At 34.8% G+C, this 16,924-nt stretch overlaps 1 protein-coding gene and 2 long non-coding RNA genes across 3 annotated transcripts; 1 reads left to right on the top strand and 2 right to left on the bottom strand.

Moving 5' to 3' along the window:
• The first annotated feature begins 676 nt into the window (after positions 1-676).
• LOC108463464 (uncharacterized) lies at positions 677-16,606 on the top strand. Its single transcript, XM_053025065.1, has 14 exons — positions 677-762; positions 888-1,794; positions 2,196-2,283; positions 2,553-2,641; positions 2,895-3,034; positions 3,147-3,309; positions 3,400-3,535; positions 3,749-3,845; positions 3,958-4,087; positions 4,453-4,512; positions 4,623-4,741; positions 15,108-15,232; positions 15,617-15,841; positions 16,211-16,606. Exons 3-14 carry the CDS (start codon positions 2,211-2,213, stop codon positions 16,423-16,425), a joined length of 1,572 nt encoding a protein of 523 aa, XP_052881025.1. The 5' UTR covers positions 677-762; positions 888-1,794; positions 2,196-2,210; the 3' UTR covers positions 16,426-16,606.
• On the bottom strand, positions 7,758-14,444 carry LOC128289348 (uncharacterized). The gene is made up of 3 exons (XR_008278957.1): positions 14,417-14,444; positions 8,436-8,495; positions 7,758-8,002 (listed from the first exon to the last, which is right to left on the bottom strand). It is a non-coding gene; the product is annotated as an uncharacterized LOC128289348 (long non-coding RNA).
• LOC128289347 (uncharacterized) lies at positions 8,621-9,976 on the bottom strand. The gene is made up of 2 exons (XR_008278956.1): positions 9,657-9,976; positions 8,621-9,556 (listed from the first exon to the last, which is right to left on the bottom strand). It is a non-coding gene; the product is annotated as an uncharacterized LOC128289347 (long non-coding RNA).
• Positions 16,607-16,924: the final 318 nt, after the last annotated feature.

Below are 16,924 nucleotides of genomic sequence, written 5' to 3'. Positions count from 1 at the left end.
TCGAGCATGTTCGAGTCTTATCACATGATATTGGAAATCGACAAGTGCGTCTAAATATCCTTTAACTTCACCACTTCCGCTTGTTCTTTATGCCGATTAAATGAAGCTTTCCATAATTCCTTCTTATCCGGACTCAAATAAGTGTAGGATGAATGCTCATTATTCAAAAGTATGCTCAAATTTTGTCCAAGTTTTCTCATCTATTTGCTATATCATAAGCAGATTCGAATCCAGGGGCCGGCCGCTGCTAAGATGAAAAATTATTGTTTTGACTCTTTAAAACTTTTTAAAATTTTAAATTAGTAAAGAAAAAATTTTACTTTTAACCCCTTAAAATTTTGAAAATTTAATTTAATTTATTACAAATTTAAATTTCATTTTGGCTCGGTTTTCTGACTTCGCCACTTCCTATACTTATATATATAATAGATATATTCAAAAGTAGGATTCCTTGTACGTATGTGCTCTAAAGAAACTGAACAGTTGGAGTAATTAAAATGTTTTGATTGTATGAAGGTTATTAAAGTGAAGTTGAACTCTGTGGAGAGTAAAATTTATTCTAATCTAGTTGAAATGGAAAAAAAAAATGTAATAAGAATTGTTAACTATATTTTGTTTCTGTCATGGAGCTTGAGTTTGTTTTTGTAACTATTTGTGTTTTTTCTTTATTCAATAGGAAGGGCGTCCGGGCTTGAGAGAAGCAGCTGAGTATATTAAGGCACAACTGGAAAGGATGAAGGAGAGAGCTGGATCTAATATTAGGTTGGTATGCAATACATTTGTTTCTAAGCTGAATTAGTTGTTTGATTAGCAAATGGATTTTGTATTCTCGTTACTCTTCTGAAGATGCTCGCTTAACTTGATTTGGTTCGTGACATAATTTGCAGAATCGAAATTGAAGAGAATGTTGTTAGTGGGTCATTCGCTATGTTGTTTTTAGGCCACGGCATATCATTTGATTACAGAAATCTTACCAATATTCTAATGAGGTAAGTTTCTGAAATTGAGTAGAACTTTTTGGGTTGGATTTGTATATATTGTGTTAAATCCTAAATCCAATGAAAGTAGTTGGGGAAATCCATTTTCTTGATTGGTGTTATATACTGGTTCTTTTATAATGCATGACCAGAGAAAGAAATTGTTCAACTTGCACCTGCCATATCATTTACGGTGTCAAATATCAAAATTGTGAGTGAAACTTTGTTTTTCAAGCTTGATCATGGATAAGAAAATTGAACACAATATCAGAAAGTTCTAGTTAAGGTGTTAGACTCATTAAAAATGAAAGGAAAGAGTTATTGATATCATTGTTTACGACATTTAAAAGTAGTGATTGGTGAGTAATTTTTGGCTTAACCATGGAATCAATGTCAAAGGATTTATTAGATTATAGATTCCCCAAAACTTTATAACCTTTGGAGTTGTAGACAATGAGGCAATTTGTTTGTCTTGAAGCTTTTAGCAAATGGTATTATCTTCTTTCTTTTATATAATGACAGGATATCCTCAATAGATTCAAAACACAGCGATCCATCAGTTCTAGTTAATGCTCATTTTGATACTACACTTGGTTCTCCGGGTGCTGCTGATTGTGGTTCATGTGTTGGTATCTACATTGAATATTTTAGCTTGATTGCAGGAATTATTTTGGCTATATTTTGAACACATCTATCTGACGCTTTGTCCTTTGCAGCATCACTATTGGAAATCGCAAGAATAATCATAGACTCTGGATGGGTCCCACCTCGGCCTATAATTTTATTATTTAATGGTGCAGAAGAATCTTTTTTACTGGTAAGGATATGCTAATGCTTTGTTTTTAAGTAGACTTATTAGTTTGGTTCAAATGCTGCAGTTATACAAAGAAAAAGAAGTTTAATTTATCATGAGTGATATATTATAAAACTTGAAAGAAGTTTAATTTATCATGAGTGATATATTATAAAACTTGAAATGCCTAAATTTGCTTTAGTAGACATATATTTTGGGACATATGTTGACAAAACTTCAGACCCTCTCAATAGGAATGATAGCAAGGAGTAGTGCCAGTGCTAAGGAGAACAGCAAGACGTAAATCAAACTGGCAAAACCAAACCTTAAGCTGACACTATTTTCTTAACTTTATCTGAAGATTCAAATCTTCCTGAACATTCTATTCATATAGACATTGTATTGTTTTTCTTCTGATATGTTAGGGAGCTAATGGCTTCATGAGGACCCATAAATGGCGTGATTCCATAGGAGCTTTTATCAATGTAGAAGCGACTGGGACAGGAGGTCTAGGTAGGATATAAATCAGTGCTAATTTTTTCTTTTCCCAAGTGCTGAAATCATTGTTCATACCAGTGGTTATGTCATTACTTGAGCAAACTTTGTTTTAATGATGTAATAAAGAGCTGTCTGTGATAAATTAAGCTATAATTTATTTCATACCACCTTAAACAAGAAAAATATCGAAAATTACTCTCAGTAGACATGTATGAACTTCCTTTTTTTTTCTTTTTTTTTTTGTTATTTGTCATGCCTAAGCTACATATTTGTTGAAACTACAGATGTAGTCTGCCAATCTGGACCTGGTTCTTGGCCTTCGTATGTCTATGCTCAATCAGCCGTATATCCCATGGCAAATAGTGCAGCTCAGGTTTTACTTTATCCTTTTCTAGTATATATTCTTGTTCTAGTGCACATTATTTTTTTTGGAGCTTCTACTAGTTACTTTAATTTATTGTTTAAACACGTTTCCTTGTGAAGGTAATCACACCGTTCTTTATTTCTGCTGACCATGAAAATATTTGTACTTAGTTCCTATTCTGTTAAACCCAACTTTTTTTTCTGCACCTGCTTATATCGATAGTATAACTGAGTCAAACATGAATGGTTCAATATCCTTGCAGGATATTTTCCCTGTTATTCCTGGAGATACAGATTACAGGATGTTTTCCCAAGATTATGGCAGTATTCCTGGCCTGGATATTATTTTTCTTTTTGGTGGTTATCATTATCATGCCTCCTCTGATACAGTGGACCGACTATTGTATGCATTATGTCTTCTCCTGTGGTATAGAATCAATTAAGTGGAAATTTTTACTTTTTGTTATTATGCACTTCCACTCACACATACATGTGCCCATCTGTTTTCAATGCAGACCTGGTAGCATGCAAGCACGTGGAGACAATTTATATAGCATGGTTAAGGCCTTTGCAGAGTCTTCTAAGCTTAAAAATGACCATGAAAGGGAATCCCTTGGTGATGCTCATGACTACAATGATGAACAAGCTGTTTTCTTCGACTACTTAACTTGGTTCATGGTAGGTTCTGTTCATGTATATATGCACTTGGCACTAGTGTTTCTTTGGTGTGTATATTAAACGTTTTCATTCTGATTGTGCATGTTTCAGATTTTCTACTCCAGAAGGATAGCTTTGATGCTTCATAGCATTCCCATTGCCATCTTCCTGATTATGCCTTTTTTGTTACGTATGATGAATTATGGGTTATATTGTTGTTTTGTGACCCTCTATGATTTTGTAAAAGGTAAAATGGCTGCAGATCATTATTTTATTTGACAATTCTTATCTGTTAGCATTCCAATCTATACTTAATAATCAATGTACTACTGTTTTTAATTAATAATTTCCATTAATAAGTTCTGCTTCTGTGTTCTTAATAGCAAATGGTTAGGTCTCTTTAAGCTGCTTTGTAGTGTGGACTACTATAATGTATTCAAATTTGTTGGATATTTTGCAGGAATGATCCTCCATGCTACTGGAATTATGCTGGCTATTATTTTCCCAGTTATATTTTCCATCCTGAGACTGCTATTTTCTAGTTATGGAATGAACTGGTTGGTTGTATATCTTAAGCTGGAAGATGCATATGGGATATTTTTTTTCTATAGTATTGTTTGAATGTCAAATATCTGAAATATTTCTTGACGTGCTGAAACTGATATGCAGGTTTGCTAATCCCTACTTAGCTTTCTTGATGTTCACTCCCATTTCACTTATTGGTCTGTTGATCCCAAGAACCGTTTTTCGTGTTCTCCCCCTTTCTCAAGATGTTTCAATTCTCAAGACATCAAAAGAGGTAAACATTTTAGATTCAATTTTTATTAACGAATTTGACTGAGAACTAGCTTATTTTGCTATGTCCAGCACGAATTGCACCTGTGCGGTTCTTTTATGTATGAGCTTATACTTGTATACCCTGTATGTTTCCCAAGTTTCATTCAAGTTACTGCAAACATGAATCTCACTTAACCATGACTAAAGGATAAAAGTTGAAATACTGAAAATGTACTTTTTAAGTGTTCTGCAAGATAATAACTGAATCTTGCCCACCTATGCATATATTTATGATCACCAGGTCAGTTAGGATGCATGCAACAGTTTTAGCAGTATTTCAGTTTGTGTGCTTAATATGTATGGTATGTGGCTAAATGAATCTTACAGGCACTATCTGATGAGGCAAGATTCTGGGGAGCATTTGGATTTTATGCTTTATTAACTTTGGTATGTGGTCTGATCAGTGTCGTTTGCTAGTTAAAAATCATGCATTGATTTTCTTAATTTATATAATATAAAGAACTTTGGCTATAATATAAACAACTTTGGAATGGCAGGCTTATCTTTTAGCTGGGTTCACAGGAGGTTTTTTGACCTTTTTCGCATCTGCTTCTATGCTTCTAGCCTGGATCTCCTTTTACCTGTCAATCAATTTTTGCGGTCATCAATCTGTCAGGTATTATTTCCGTAAATGTTCAATTGCATATCCTCTTCATGAACTATGAGTATATTGTTGTTTTCAGTTTTTACTCGTTACCAAGCAGTTATTTTTTTGATGGAGCCGGTTGTTAGTTATTTTTATCATACTTTCCTTTTTTATTGTCCAACATTGGTATCTGATGTATAACGGGACATAGTTATAGGGATATGACCTTCCAAATACTTGAGCAAGCTTAAGAAAAATTGAAAATAACCGTATGGTACGTATATCTCTGAGATTAGCACCTAATTCAAGCAAGATAGTAGTTCTGTTGGTTTTTCTTTGCAAGGAAGAATGGAAAGACAGATTAAGGTTTAGCAATCAAATGTGACTTGTTATGTTTTTCTGTTTTAATTACAATAGTTTACATACAAAGGATAGCCCTAAATAAGAAAAAAATTACTAACAACTTGACAAGCTGGTAAGGATAGGTACATGGGATTCCTCATTGGTTGATTTCTGTCTAATCAGCACTGCTCAAATTATCCTATCAAAATAAAGATAAATAAAATAATCTGACAACTTTTCTAAACAAGTTGACAACTTGTTAGCTTATATCAAAAGTTTTGGGATAGTCCGCAGCTTCAAGGTCCGCATATCAGTCCGCAAAACAATTTACGTCTTGTTTATCCGCGAGTCTTATTCACATTTGGACAGCGTGCCAATGGCTGTCCGCCAAATAGCTTGTTTGCCAGATAACTTGCACCAATGATGTCCGCTAAATGTGCGAGTTGTTGCATGAATGACCATCTCACAATACTCCTCCTTGGCCTTCATGCAGCAAACACCAATTTCATTCCTTAGTTTCTCATACTTCGCTTTTCCAAGAGGCTTGGTCAGAATGTCTGCCATCTGACTCTGTGCTACAATGAACTAGAGTCGCTTCCTTGCTCTGCTCGACTTCCCTCACAAAATCGTACTTGATCTTGAAGTGTTTTGTCTTCCCATGAAAGATAGGATTCTTCGCACTTGTAACGGTGGATTGATTGTCACACAAAATTTGTGTGGCTTCATCCTGCACAAGATTCAAGTCTCTTAGAATTTTTCTCAACCAAATTGCTTAGCTGATCGCTACTGCTGCTACAGCCATGTACTCCGCCCCAATCGTGGATTAAGCTACAGTTTGCTACTTCTTGGGACTCCAGGAGAACATGCTAGAGCCAAGTGAGAAGAAATATCCAAAAGTGCTTCGTATATCATCCATTGATCCTGCCCAACCACTGTCAGTGCAGCCAACAAGCTTCAATATATCCACCTTCATGAACCACACGCTAAGGTTGGCGGTTCCTTTAATATATCTCAACACCCTCTTAGCAACCTAAAAATGTGAGATATTGCAGCAGTGCATCTACCTTGATAACAATCCTACTACATACATAATATTTGGTATTATTGTTAGATGCAGTAAGCAACCAATGAGACTTCTGAAATTCTTCTTGTCGACCTTCTCAAAATCTCTATTGCTGCTAAGCTTTTCTCCAAGTGCCCCAGACATGCTTGCTGATTTGCACCTTTCTATGCAAAACCTTTCCAAGATCTCTAAGGCAAAACTTTGCTGACTGATAAATATTCCTTCCTAAAATTGTTGTACTTCCATGCCAAAGAAGTATCTCATTTCGCCAAGGTCTAACATCTCAAACATCTTCTCCCTTCGCAGCTTGAATTCCTCCACCAAATCATCACAGCTCCTAATTACAAGCAAGTCATCAGCATACTAAGATATTATTAAACTTGTGCCCTTTTCAACTTTCTTCACATAAAGAGTTGGCTCACTGAGGTTTTTCATAAATCCCAAATTTTGCAAGCAATCATCAATTCTTGCTTACTAGGCTCCTGGATCTTCATTTCTTTTGAAACCCTAAAGATTAGCTATTCAGTATGAATCTTCAATATGGATTTTGCAAGTAATCATCAATATGGATCTTCTATCTCATTTAAGTCGCCAAGGTTAACAACAATTTGATCGTATCAAGCCTTGCTAGTAGAGAAAATGTCTCCAAGTAATCACACAGAATTGCTGACTGAAACCCTTCACACTCAACCTTACCTACAACCTGTTGAGTGAACCATCAGCATTGAGCTTGGTTCTGAACACCCATTTAACACCAATAACTTTTTTATGTGATGACCTATCAACAAGCTCCTATGTCTGGTTCTTATAAATCATGTTCAACTTAGCTCTCATTGCATCCCTCCTGCCTTCTATTATTTCAGCCTTTTCGAAGTTTGTAGGTTCAAGAACTACAACATCAACCCTCTAATAGATTTCAGCAATTAGACGCGTGTTCCTTACTGGAATGTCATCAAAGTCTTTTTCTTTAGTTTGATTATCCGCAAGCTGTAACACTTGCTTAAGCTCTCCTTGTTTGAGCATCTTAGCTATAGGAGCATTCCATCTTTATGTTTTCTCTTCATCAAACACATCCCTGCTTACTACAATTTTCTTGGAAGAAGGGTCATAGATCATGTACCCTTTATTACTACTATATCCAAGGAATATCCTAGGCTGTGATCTTCTTTCGAGTTTGCTTTTTTTCATCTGTGGAACATGAACAAAACAGATACAACTGATGAAATTAGAGATGAATAATCTAATATATTGAGAAAAAACTCACTTAGAAACTATATATTTATCAAAAATAAGTATAGATATATATACATGAAATAGTGAATCATGTAAGGAAAAAAATATCTCTAATTAGAATCTCTAAAAATAAGATATAATCCTTAAAGATTAACTATTCAATGTTGTCAAATAAATCAAAGATTCTCAACACTCCCCCTCAAGTTAGAGTAGAGATGTCTTGCATGCCCAACTTGCAAAGAAGATTATGACAAGTCTTATAGCTAAGCCCTTTAGTAAAAACATCAACCAACTATTTTTTGGATGCTAGATAAGATACATTTAAGACATCACTAGCTAATTTTTCCTTGATAAAAAGGCGATCCATTTCGATGTGATTGGTCCTATCATGCTGCACTAGATTTTGAGCTATGTTGATGGTCGTTTTGTTGTCACAGTAAAGAGTTAATCTATTTTCATTCAATAACTTTAGCTCTTCCAATATCTTTTGCAGCTGTAAAATCTCACAAACACCTTGAGCCATGACCTTATATTCAGCCTCTGCACTTGATTGAGTAGCAACACTTTGCTTCTTGCTCCTCCAAGTGATTAAGTTTCCTCCCACAAGAGTACAATAACCGGTTGTAGATTTTCAATAACACCCCAAACCCAACCTGGACATTACGGTTGGATTATGAAGGTTGCATTACTCGTGAAAACAAAATTTCCTCATTTTGACAGAACTCTTTACCTCAAAAGAAAACATGTTTAATTAACCTGTTGATGACGTTCTATTTTCGAAAATTCGTGAGTACATTGAAGAAAACCATCTTTGTTAATTTTACTAAAACATATTTATTTTACTTAATTCGTTTGTAAAATAAAACACTTAAAGCAAATTACGATTAAACTAGCAACGAAAAACATTATTGTAAACTGATTTTATAACCGTGGTTCATTTTTAATTGTCTTGAGTTAAGCGTCAATAAAAGTTAAGAACTTTTGTAAAAAAAAAATACTAAAATAATTTTTAATGTTCCAAACAAAATTTAAAATGTCTGAAAATCCAAAACAGTCCATATAAACAAATAGGAGTCCAATGTATACTTAAATCGAAAGAGTGAAATCCGAGCTCAAGAGTCCGCCCAACTTAAGTCTGAGAATCACCTAAAACAAAACAAACAAACGTGTGAGCTTAACGCCCAGTGTGTGATTTGGCTCACGTATCGTGATAGTTATATACATATATTAGACTGTAACAAAGCTTAACAGATTTCATTACGGAGCATATCTTATATCATATTTTTATCATATCATATTTCATATCATGTCATAGTACATTTAATATCTTATCTTATCATAACTCATATCGTATCATATCATATCATATACTACCCCCATTTGTTATACATCATCTTCGTCCAACCAATCACATAAAATAAGACTACAAAAGTCCATCCATCTAATCACACCTATATGTTGCGGTATGCCACTGATAAATACGCAGCTAAGCTGCCAAACAGAAGTTTTGCAGTTGCAGTAAAAATCGCCATATAGCACTTCCTCTATCATGTCACATTTTACCCCAAAACATAAACATAAACATGGTTATAATATCATATATACATATATCATAAGTCCTACGTCATGCATACACATCTTTTCTTATAGAGAACACAATATAACATATAGTTTATATACAATCAAACTTAGTTAACATATTTCCTAGGCTGACCCTTGAGTATATACGTACTAAAACTTATGCTTTTTTGGGCCTACATGATATTCACGGGCTCAATTTTCAAGTCCCTTATTTGGCCCCTAATTGGGCCTTAAAATTGGCCCAAAAGGCTTACACGACCCAATAAGCTAGCCCGTGTAATCCACACAGCCGTGTGCTCCACACGACCTACCACACAGTCGTGTGGTGCTGGATAGTTTAAAAAACATCCCTTTTTTTGCAATTTTCTCAAGTTTCAAACAATAATTACCTAGTACTAATTTTGATTCACTACTCAAATGAGTACTTTGAATCCTAAAAACGACACCAAAACACAACAATTACAACTTTGATTTAGTTACACTAAATCCAATTAAATCCAATCTTTTCTTAAGGGAAAAGAGCCCCAAATTCCATATACGCATATTTACCATGAGAATAACAGAAACCCAAACTAATAAGAAGACTTAATTCGTTGGAGGTTCGTCTAACGCCACACGTTCCTCTCCTAGAATGAAAGATTTCATCATTAATATAAACCCATCACAAAGAAAATCCCAAATCAAAAACCCAAAGTCTTTTATAACAACTCAGTAAAGAACACTTACACAAAATCAATCGACAGAATAGCGACACGACGAAACGTAGAGCAATAGAGATGATAGAACACAAGAATAAAATTTCAAGAATAAGAAGCAAGGAAAGAAAAGAAAAATGAGAATAAGAGGAGAAATGAAACAAAAATAATGTGAAAAGGAGCTTGGGGCAAAAGGAAAAAGGGAGCAATTTTTTTTTCTGGAATATTTTGGATAAAATTTGAAAAATCAAATCTAAAATCAAATAACACTTACCCACAACTACCCACCAAATCAGGCTCGAACACAGGACCAAAGAGTTTACAGAAGCTGAACCACTAAGCCAAATTAATTCCCTTATCAACAAATTAATGAAATTAAAAGATAAGCGCAAATACTCAAATTGGGCATAATTCAAAATTAAATAATAAAATCTCAAAACATGAGAATTGAACTTAGATCAGACTTGCAAGGCACTTAACCAACACAGTAAATCAAATTAGTTGACAAACTTTAACAATCTAAACACAAGAAAATTAGGGTATTACACCTTCTGTCATTAAGAGAGCCAACCTAATTTGCATCTGTATATACTTCTATCTTGAGATGACTATTTTTGGAGAAGAGTATGCCTTTGCCTGGTACAAACTTCAAATAGCACAAAATTTGCAGTACTGTCTGCATACGGGCTTCGCGAGGATCATGCATAAATTGGCTTACCAAACTAATTGCATAGGCTATATCAGGTCGAGTATGAGCGAATTAAATCAATCGTCTAACGAGTCTTTGATCTTTCACTTTATCAACCATTTCACCAATCCATGCTTGTAACTTATGATTACTCTTAATAGGTGATTCTACTGGTTTGCAACCCAACATGTCTATCTCTATCAGAAGATCTAAGACATATTTTCTTTGGGAAATAAATATTCTCTCTTTCCATCTGGCCACTTCTATTCCGAGGAAATATATTTGATTTCGAATTCTTAAGCCAATTGTTTCTTAAGCCGGACCATTTCTTCTCTATTCTCTCCTTTCATAATTGCGTCATCAACATAAACTATAAGAAAAATAATCTTACCCTTGTGATGTTTTATAAAGAAGATATGATCAGCATTATTTTTTTGATAGTCAAATGACATCATGACCTTACTAAATTTGTCAAACCAGGCTCTGGGAGATTTTTTTTTTTGACAAACAAGCTCTGAGAGATTGTTTATTCCAAATAGGATCTTTTTCATTCTACACACCTTCCTTTGAGTATCTTTATCCTCAAATCTTGGAGGAACTTTCATATACACTTCTTCTCCTAGGTTTCCATGTAAGAAGACATCCTTTACATCAAACTGTTGTAAGTTCCAATCGAGATTTACTACACATGATAAAATGATTCTAATTGTGTTCAATTTAGCAACCAGAGCAAATGTTTCTTGATAATCCACTCTATATTTCTAAGTGAATCCTTATGTTACTAATTTAACTTTAAGTCTTTCAATTGAATCATCAACCTTATACTTGATACTAAACACCCATTTTTAGCCAACCATTTTTTGCCCCTCAGGAGGATTAACCAATTCCCACGTTTCATTTTTTTGGTAAAGCTTGCATTTATTTTATTATATCCTTTTTCCATCTTGGATCAGTGATAGCTTCTCTCCAACCCTATGGAACAGACATAGAGAATAAGGACAAAACAAAAGCTCCGTAGGATGGGGATAAGGAATCATAAGAGACAAAATTAGAGATAGGATGTAAAGTGCAAGTTCTAATACCTTTTCGTTGGGCTATTGGTAATTCTAAATCAATAGCACATTCAGGAAAAGAAGAATCACCTGATAGTGAAGAGTCAACGCACAGAGTAGATTGTATGATGGTATCTTCTTTGTTGTCTTTTCTAGTGAATGTCCTTAAATCAAGCCTATCCAACAACCATCCACTAGTCTTTTCTTGAACCAAAGTCTCTACTGGAACTAAATTGTTCTAATGGTGGGGCGGTAAGAGAGAAATAAAGGCTAGGGCGAAAAATGCAAAATTTTTATTTTTAGGGTTTTTGGAACAAAACTTCGAAAATCGAAAAAGAAAAACCCAAAAAATGGATAAAAAATCTGATAGCATGATGAAATTAGAGATGAATACTCTAATATATTGAGGAAAAATTCATTCAAAAACTATATATTTCTCATAAATATGTACATATATATATATGAAGTATTGAATTATGAAAGGAAAGAATATATCTAATTAGAATCTCTAAAAATCAGTTATAAACCCTAAAGATTAGCTATTCAATGCTGTCAACTAAATCAAAGATTCTCAACAACAACCAAATGCTTTTAATTGAGAGATTGAAGTTTGTATCTGAACCAAGCTTCAAATGGAGTCTTCTCTTTCACAGCATTGGTTAACAATACGTTCAACAGATAGACTAAAGTGTTTATTGCCTTGGCCCAAAATTCATTTGGCAGCTTCTTTCAAACAACAGACATCTCGCCATGTCCATCATGATCCTTTTTTTCTCTGACACACTTTATTTTACTGCAGAGTGTAAATATTGGTGAGTTGATGATGGATCCCAACTTTTTCACAATAGCTTTCGAACTTGTTTGAAGTGTACTCGGTTCCATTATCAGACCTGATCATCTTCAATTTGTTGTTTGTCTGATTTTCAACCTGTACTTTAAACTTTCAGAATTTTCAGCTACGTCAGCTTTTTGTTTCAAAAAATAGACCCAGCAATACCTCATGTAGTCTTTAATAAACAGAATGAAGTATCTACTGTCCTTTAAAAAAGGTGTCTTCATGGGTTTGCATACATCAGAATGGACCAAATGTAGTTTTTCATTGTCACACCAGGCTTTATTTGTTGGAATGGAAGCCTTGCCTGCTTCCCAAGTTGATAGACTTCGTAGACGCCACTTTGCTCTTCAATTTTGGTCATCTTCTCAACTAAATTTGTCTTGCACAATTGATTAAGAGACTTACACTTCAATTATCCCAATCTTTTGTGCTAAAGATTTGTTTCATCAACTGAACTGGTATAGGCATTCAAGGTTATCAAGTTCCAATCCAACACAAAGCTTTTGTCTTTCATTGAAACTATCACAACTTCCTATTTCAATGAATCAAATATGGTACAACCACTATCTTTAAAAATAACAAAGTATTTCTTCTAAAGAAATTGACCAAGGCTAAGGAGATTATGATCTATTTCAAGTACTAAAATAACAACTGAAATTACTTAAGTACCTGATGCCATATTGATCAACACATCACCTTTGCCCTTAGCTTGATTGAGTTTGCCATTTCCAAACCTCACTTTTAAAATGCAATTTTTGTTAATATTTTTGAAGATGCTTTCATTCGAAGTCATGTGATTAGTACATCCACTATCTATCAACCAACCCTTTATGACTACTTCTTGATACAAAACATGAAGCTGCGAACACTTGCTCCTCTTGAGCATGATTCCCATCAGCAGTTTGAGCCTGAGTAGTATGCTGCTGCGGCTACTGCTGTTGTGCTCGCACTTTGTTCTTGCATGCTTTTTCCATTAGGCCAAGCTGCTTGCGAGCTCTGCATTATGTCTAGTCTGATCCTGCAATACTTTTATAAAGCAGTGGTATTTTTATAGTGAGAGCATGGTTAATTCTTCTTTTTTCCACCATCTCTTCTTGGCTTTTCTTTCTTGTCTGTTCAACCATTCTTTTCTTTGTAATTCGAGGAGCGCGGACTTTCCCTATTTCTAGCTTAAAAGGCTCACTCAACATTCTCCTCTTGCCTTGTTGCTCTGATAGAGAAATCATAGACAAATATCTCGAGTCTTCAAGAGAGAATACTTTTGACGCATACCTCTTTGGAAGTGTTGTGATGACTTTCTTAACTACCCTGCTATTAGTAAACTGATCTCCAAGCAATTTGATGTTGTTTATAACAACCATGATTTTGTCAGAATCTTTCTTGATAGTCTTAGACTCTTTCATGTTCAGGTTCTCAAAATCCCTCCTCAAGTTGATAAATTACTGCTGCCTTGTCTTCTCTGTACCTTGAAACTCTTTTTTCAGCTTATCCTAAACTTGCTTTGGAGTCTCACAGGCTATAATCCTAGTGAAGATCACATCAAAAACACCATTCTGAAGACACAACATTGCTTTAAACTTCTTAACACGATCATCACTATATTGCATGATCTGTTCTATTGTTTGATTGGCTCTCAATGGTGGTGACTCGACAATTGGCTCTCAATGATGGTGGCTTGACATTTGCATTTACAACCTCCCATAAGTCGTAAGCTTGTAGGTAGGTCTTCATCTTAACTACCCAAATATGGTAGTTTTCACCATTAAGAATTGGTGGTAGTAGAGGTGTAAAATTAGTTGAAAACATTTTTACAATAACAAAAAATAAAAATAAAAATGGCTGTTAAAGATGATTGACTCTAGATACCAATTGTTGGTTTTTCTTTGTAAGGAAGAAAGGAAAGACAAACCAAGGTTTAGCAATCAAATGTGACTTGTTATGTTTTTCTGTTTTAATTACAATAGTTTACATACAAAGGATAGCCTTAAATCAATAAAAAAAATTACTAATAAGTTGGTAAGTCTAGGTACATGAGATTATTCATTGACTGATTTTTGTCTAATTAGCAACGCTTAAATTATCCTATCAAAATAAAGATAAATAAAATAATATGACAGCTTTTCTAAACAAGTAGACAACTTGTTAGCTTATATCAAAAGTTTTGGGATAGTCAGCAGCATCAAGGCAAGCATGCCAATCCGCACAACAATTTACACCTTGTATATCCGTGAGTCTTATTCACATTTGGACAGTCCACCAATGGCTGTCTGCTTGACAGTTCGCCAATGGACAGTCTGCCAAATAGCTTGTTCGTCAGATAACTCGCACCAATGATGTCCGCCAAATGTGCGAGCTGTTGCATGAATGGCCATCTCGCAACAAGTACCCCTTCCCTTTCTCGCTTTCTTTTATTTCCGTCATTGTATCAGGCAATGTATTTTGGTTTCACCTACTTATTAATGACTTACAAAAATCAAGGAAAAGAATAAATCATACAATCAAAACCAAATCTCAGAACAACTTGTTAGTTAGCCATTTGTTTGGAAGGGGTTTTAACAAGGAATGGGAACATAAATAAGTTTTGGTATTATGGCAAGTAAAAAGGGAAGGGATGAACAATTAATCTTATTAAGTTTTCACATGAAAATTGCTCAATAGGGTTAAGTTAACCTCTGGCCTAATGACTTTCAGTATAATATGATGTGATACCTGATCTTTGAGTTCTGCAGATGGAGGTTTGAAACATATTTTACAGCTCAAGGTTCTTCTCTTGTTTGGAAGTAAATTTCCTCTTGCATTTATATACTTTTTTCCTTTAGTCATAAATTCCTATGTTGTTCCACAAAACAGTATCAAGATAGTAGTAAAAACTGTATACTGATTGATAACTTTGTTTCTTTATTTTAGGTCAACAGTTTTTTATGTGATTCCTCTAATTCCATGCCTTACACACTCTGTCTATTTTGGTGGGGCTCTTGTTCAATTTTTTATTGAGAAGATTGGTATGATGGGTTCTCTTCCACCTCCTTACGGTTAGTTTTTCTGGACGTTGATACTTCATAGTTCATAGATAATTTCGCTTCCACAAGATTTGTATGGATCTGACAGAAGGACTTGGCTTAATGGGAATTTTCCTCATATGCTTGCTGCTTTTGTCCAAGTGGCTACAAATTATTTTTTTTATTATTTTTTTTTGAAATTTGATTCCAACATATGTAGTTACGAAGAAATATTTCTTATTCAGACTCATATCCACTACTCTTACGGAATCCGAGTAGCACTAGATCACAATATTATGTTCTTTTTTATTTATTTTGGTGACAAACATTTTATTATACTGTATAGGGCTTTACTATAGTTGTATTCATAAATCCCCACAACGGAAAATCCAAAGATCTTTTGTTTTATTACTGCAGGGTTTTACATTCCTGATATTGCCATAGCAGCCACAGTTGGTATCGCTACGGGATGGAGTCTAGGCCCCCTAATATCTATTTGCGGCAATTGGTTAGCCAGGTCATCCATCTTGCAGTTCTTGCTACATCTTGGTGTGATTGCTTGGGCTCTGTCATCGCAGTTCTTTCCATATAGTACAGATGCACCTAAGAGAGTTATTCTCCAGCATTCATTTCTCACTGCAGGTATTTCTAAAACTGCAGTTGCTATTCAAAAAGCTTCGCTGAAACATGCTTGAGTTTGCTGCCGTCTTCAAACATGACTTTAATTCCCGTTTTGTTTTTCATTCTAAAGATTAAAAAAATTCAAGTATTAAATTCTCAAATATTAAGCGACTCAAACTTGCCTTATTTAATGATTTGAGTTGCTCAAAAAATCTGAAAGGATTAAACCGAATTCTGAGTGTTTTTCTAGTGAAGGCCAACTGTTTTATTAACAGCTTAGAGATTTTCAAGGGTCAATTCGCAGTAATAGTTTCTCCTCTGTCGAGAAGTTGTAATGGTGGTAGTGCAATTTAAAAAATAAAATTACTGTTTTGTTTGTCGGCTTGACAGATGCAAATCAGATTGTTGATTCAAGTTATGACGTGGCCGTGGTGGACTCCAATTCTATACTGTTTCTTTTGAAACATGCACCTGAAGTTGCGAAGGAGTTGCACATTGGTCCAGAGTTTTCTTTCGAAACCGCTAACATGTCTAGCCAACGTACTTTCATGGTATGTAATATTTACTATCATGCATGCCAAGACACTCTTACAAAATTTACATAAGCTGCAATAATATGTGGATTAGAAAGAGAAAAATTGAGTTCGATCCCCTTTAAAACCTGGATGTATATATACTCGCAAATGCTGCTTCCATTAGGGTTGAGTGTGAGTAGGGGTGTTATTGAGTTGTGCTTTAGTTCAAACTCTAAGAAGCTAGAATTTGATTCAAAATTTGACGCTCGAATTCAATTTGTTATACATGAATATTCCGCCCTTGTAGAAGCAGCAAAAGCCATCTCACCATCGCCAGGCACACACTCCTCACCTCGAATAACACAAAGGCGAGGCTACCTATGCACAATCTGCCTAGTTGGCCTCACTTAAGTTTAGAACAATACTCTTACGACTCAGCGCTATACGAAATTGCAAGAACAACTTAAGCTCCTCCAAGAACAACTCTAGCGACAACAATAATCAATGCGACAAACATTCGAGTAATAAAGGAACTTAGGATAGGGCGAGAGGCCATCTAGATGTGCGGACGTTGTATCAGTGGTGACAG

This window comes from Gossypium arboreum, chromosome 2 (assembly GCF_025698485.1).
Source record: "Gossypium arboreum isolate Shixiya-1 chromosome 2, ASM2569848v2, whole genome shotgun sequence".
Lineage (NCBI taxonomy): Eukaryota > Viridiplantae > Streptophyta > Magnoliopsida > Malvales > Malvaceae > Gossypium > Gossypium arboreum.
Note: the sequence above shows the minus strand (reverse complement) of the source record. Positions and strands in the feature narration are given on the sequence as shown.

Bases quoted from the DNA above. Each gene is read 5' to 3' on its own strand.
- LOC108463464 (XM_053025065.1), top strand. From the start codon at position 2,211: ATGAGGACCCATAAATGGCGTGATTCCATAGGAGCTTTTATCAATGTA. The intron at 2,284-2,552 runs GTAGGATATAAA...TTGAAACTACAG, and splicing joins GACTGGGACAGGAGGTCTAG to ATGTAGTCTGCCAATCTGGA. The intron at 4,088-4,452 runs GTAAACATTTTA...TGAATCTTACAG, and splicing joins TTCTCAAGACATCAAAAGAG to GCACTATCTGATGAGGCAAG.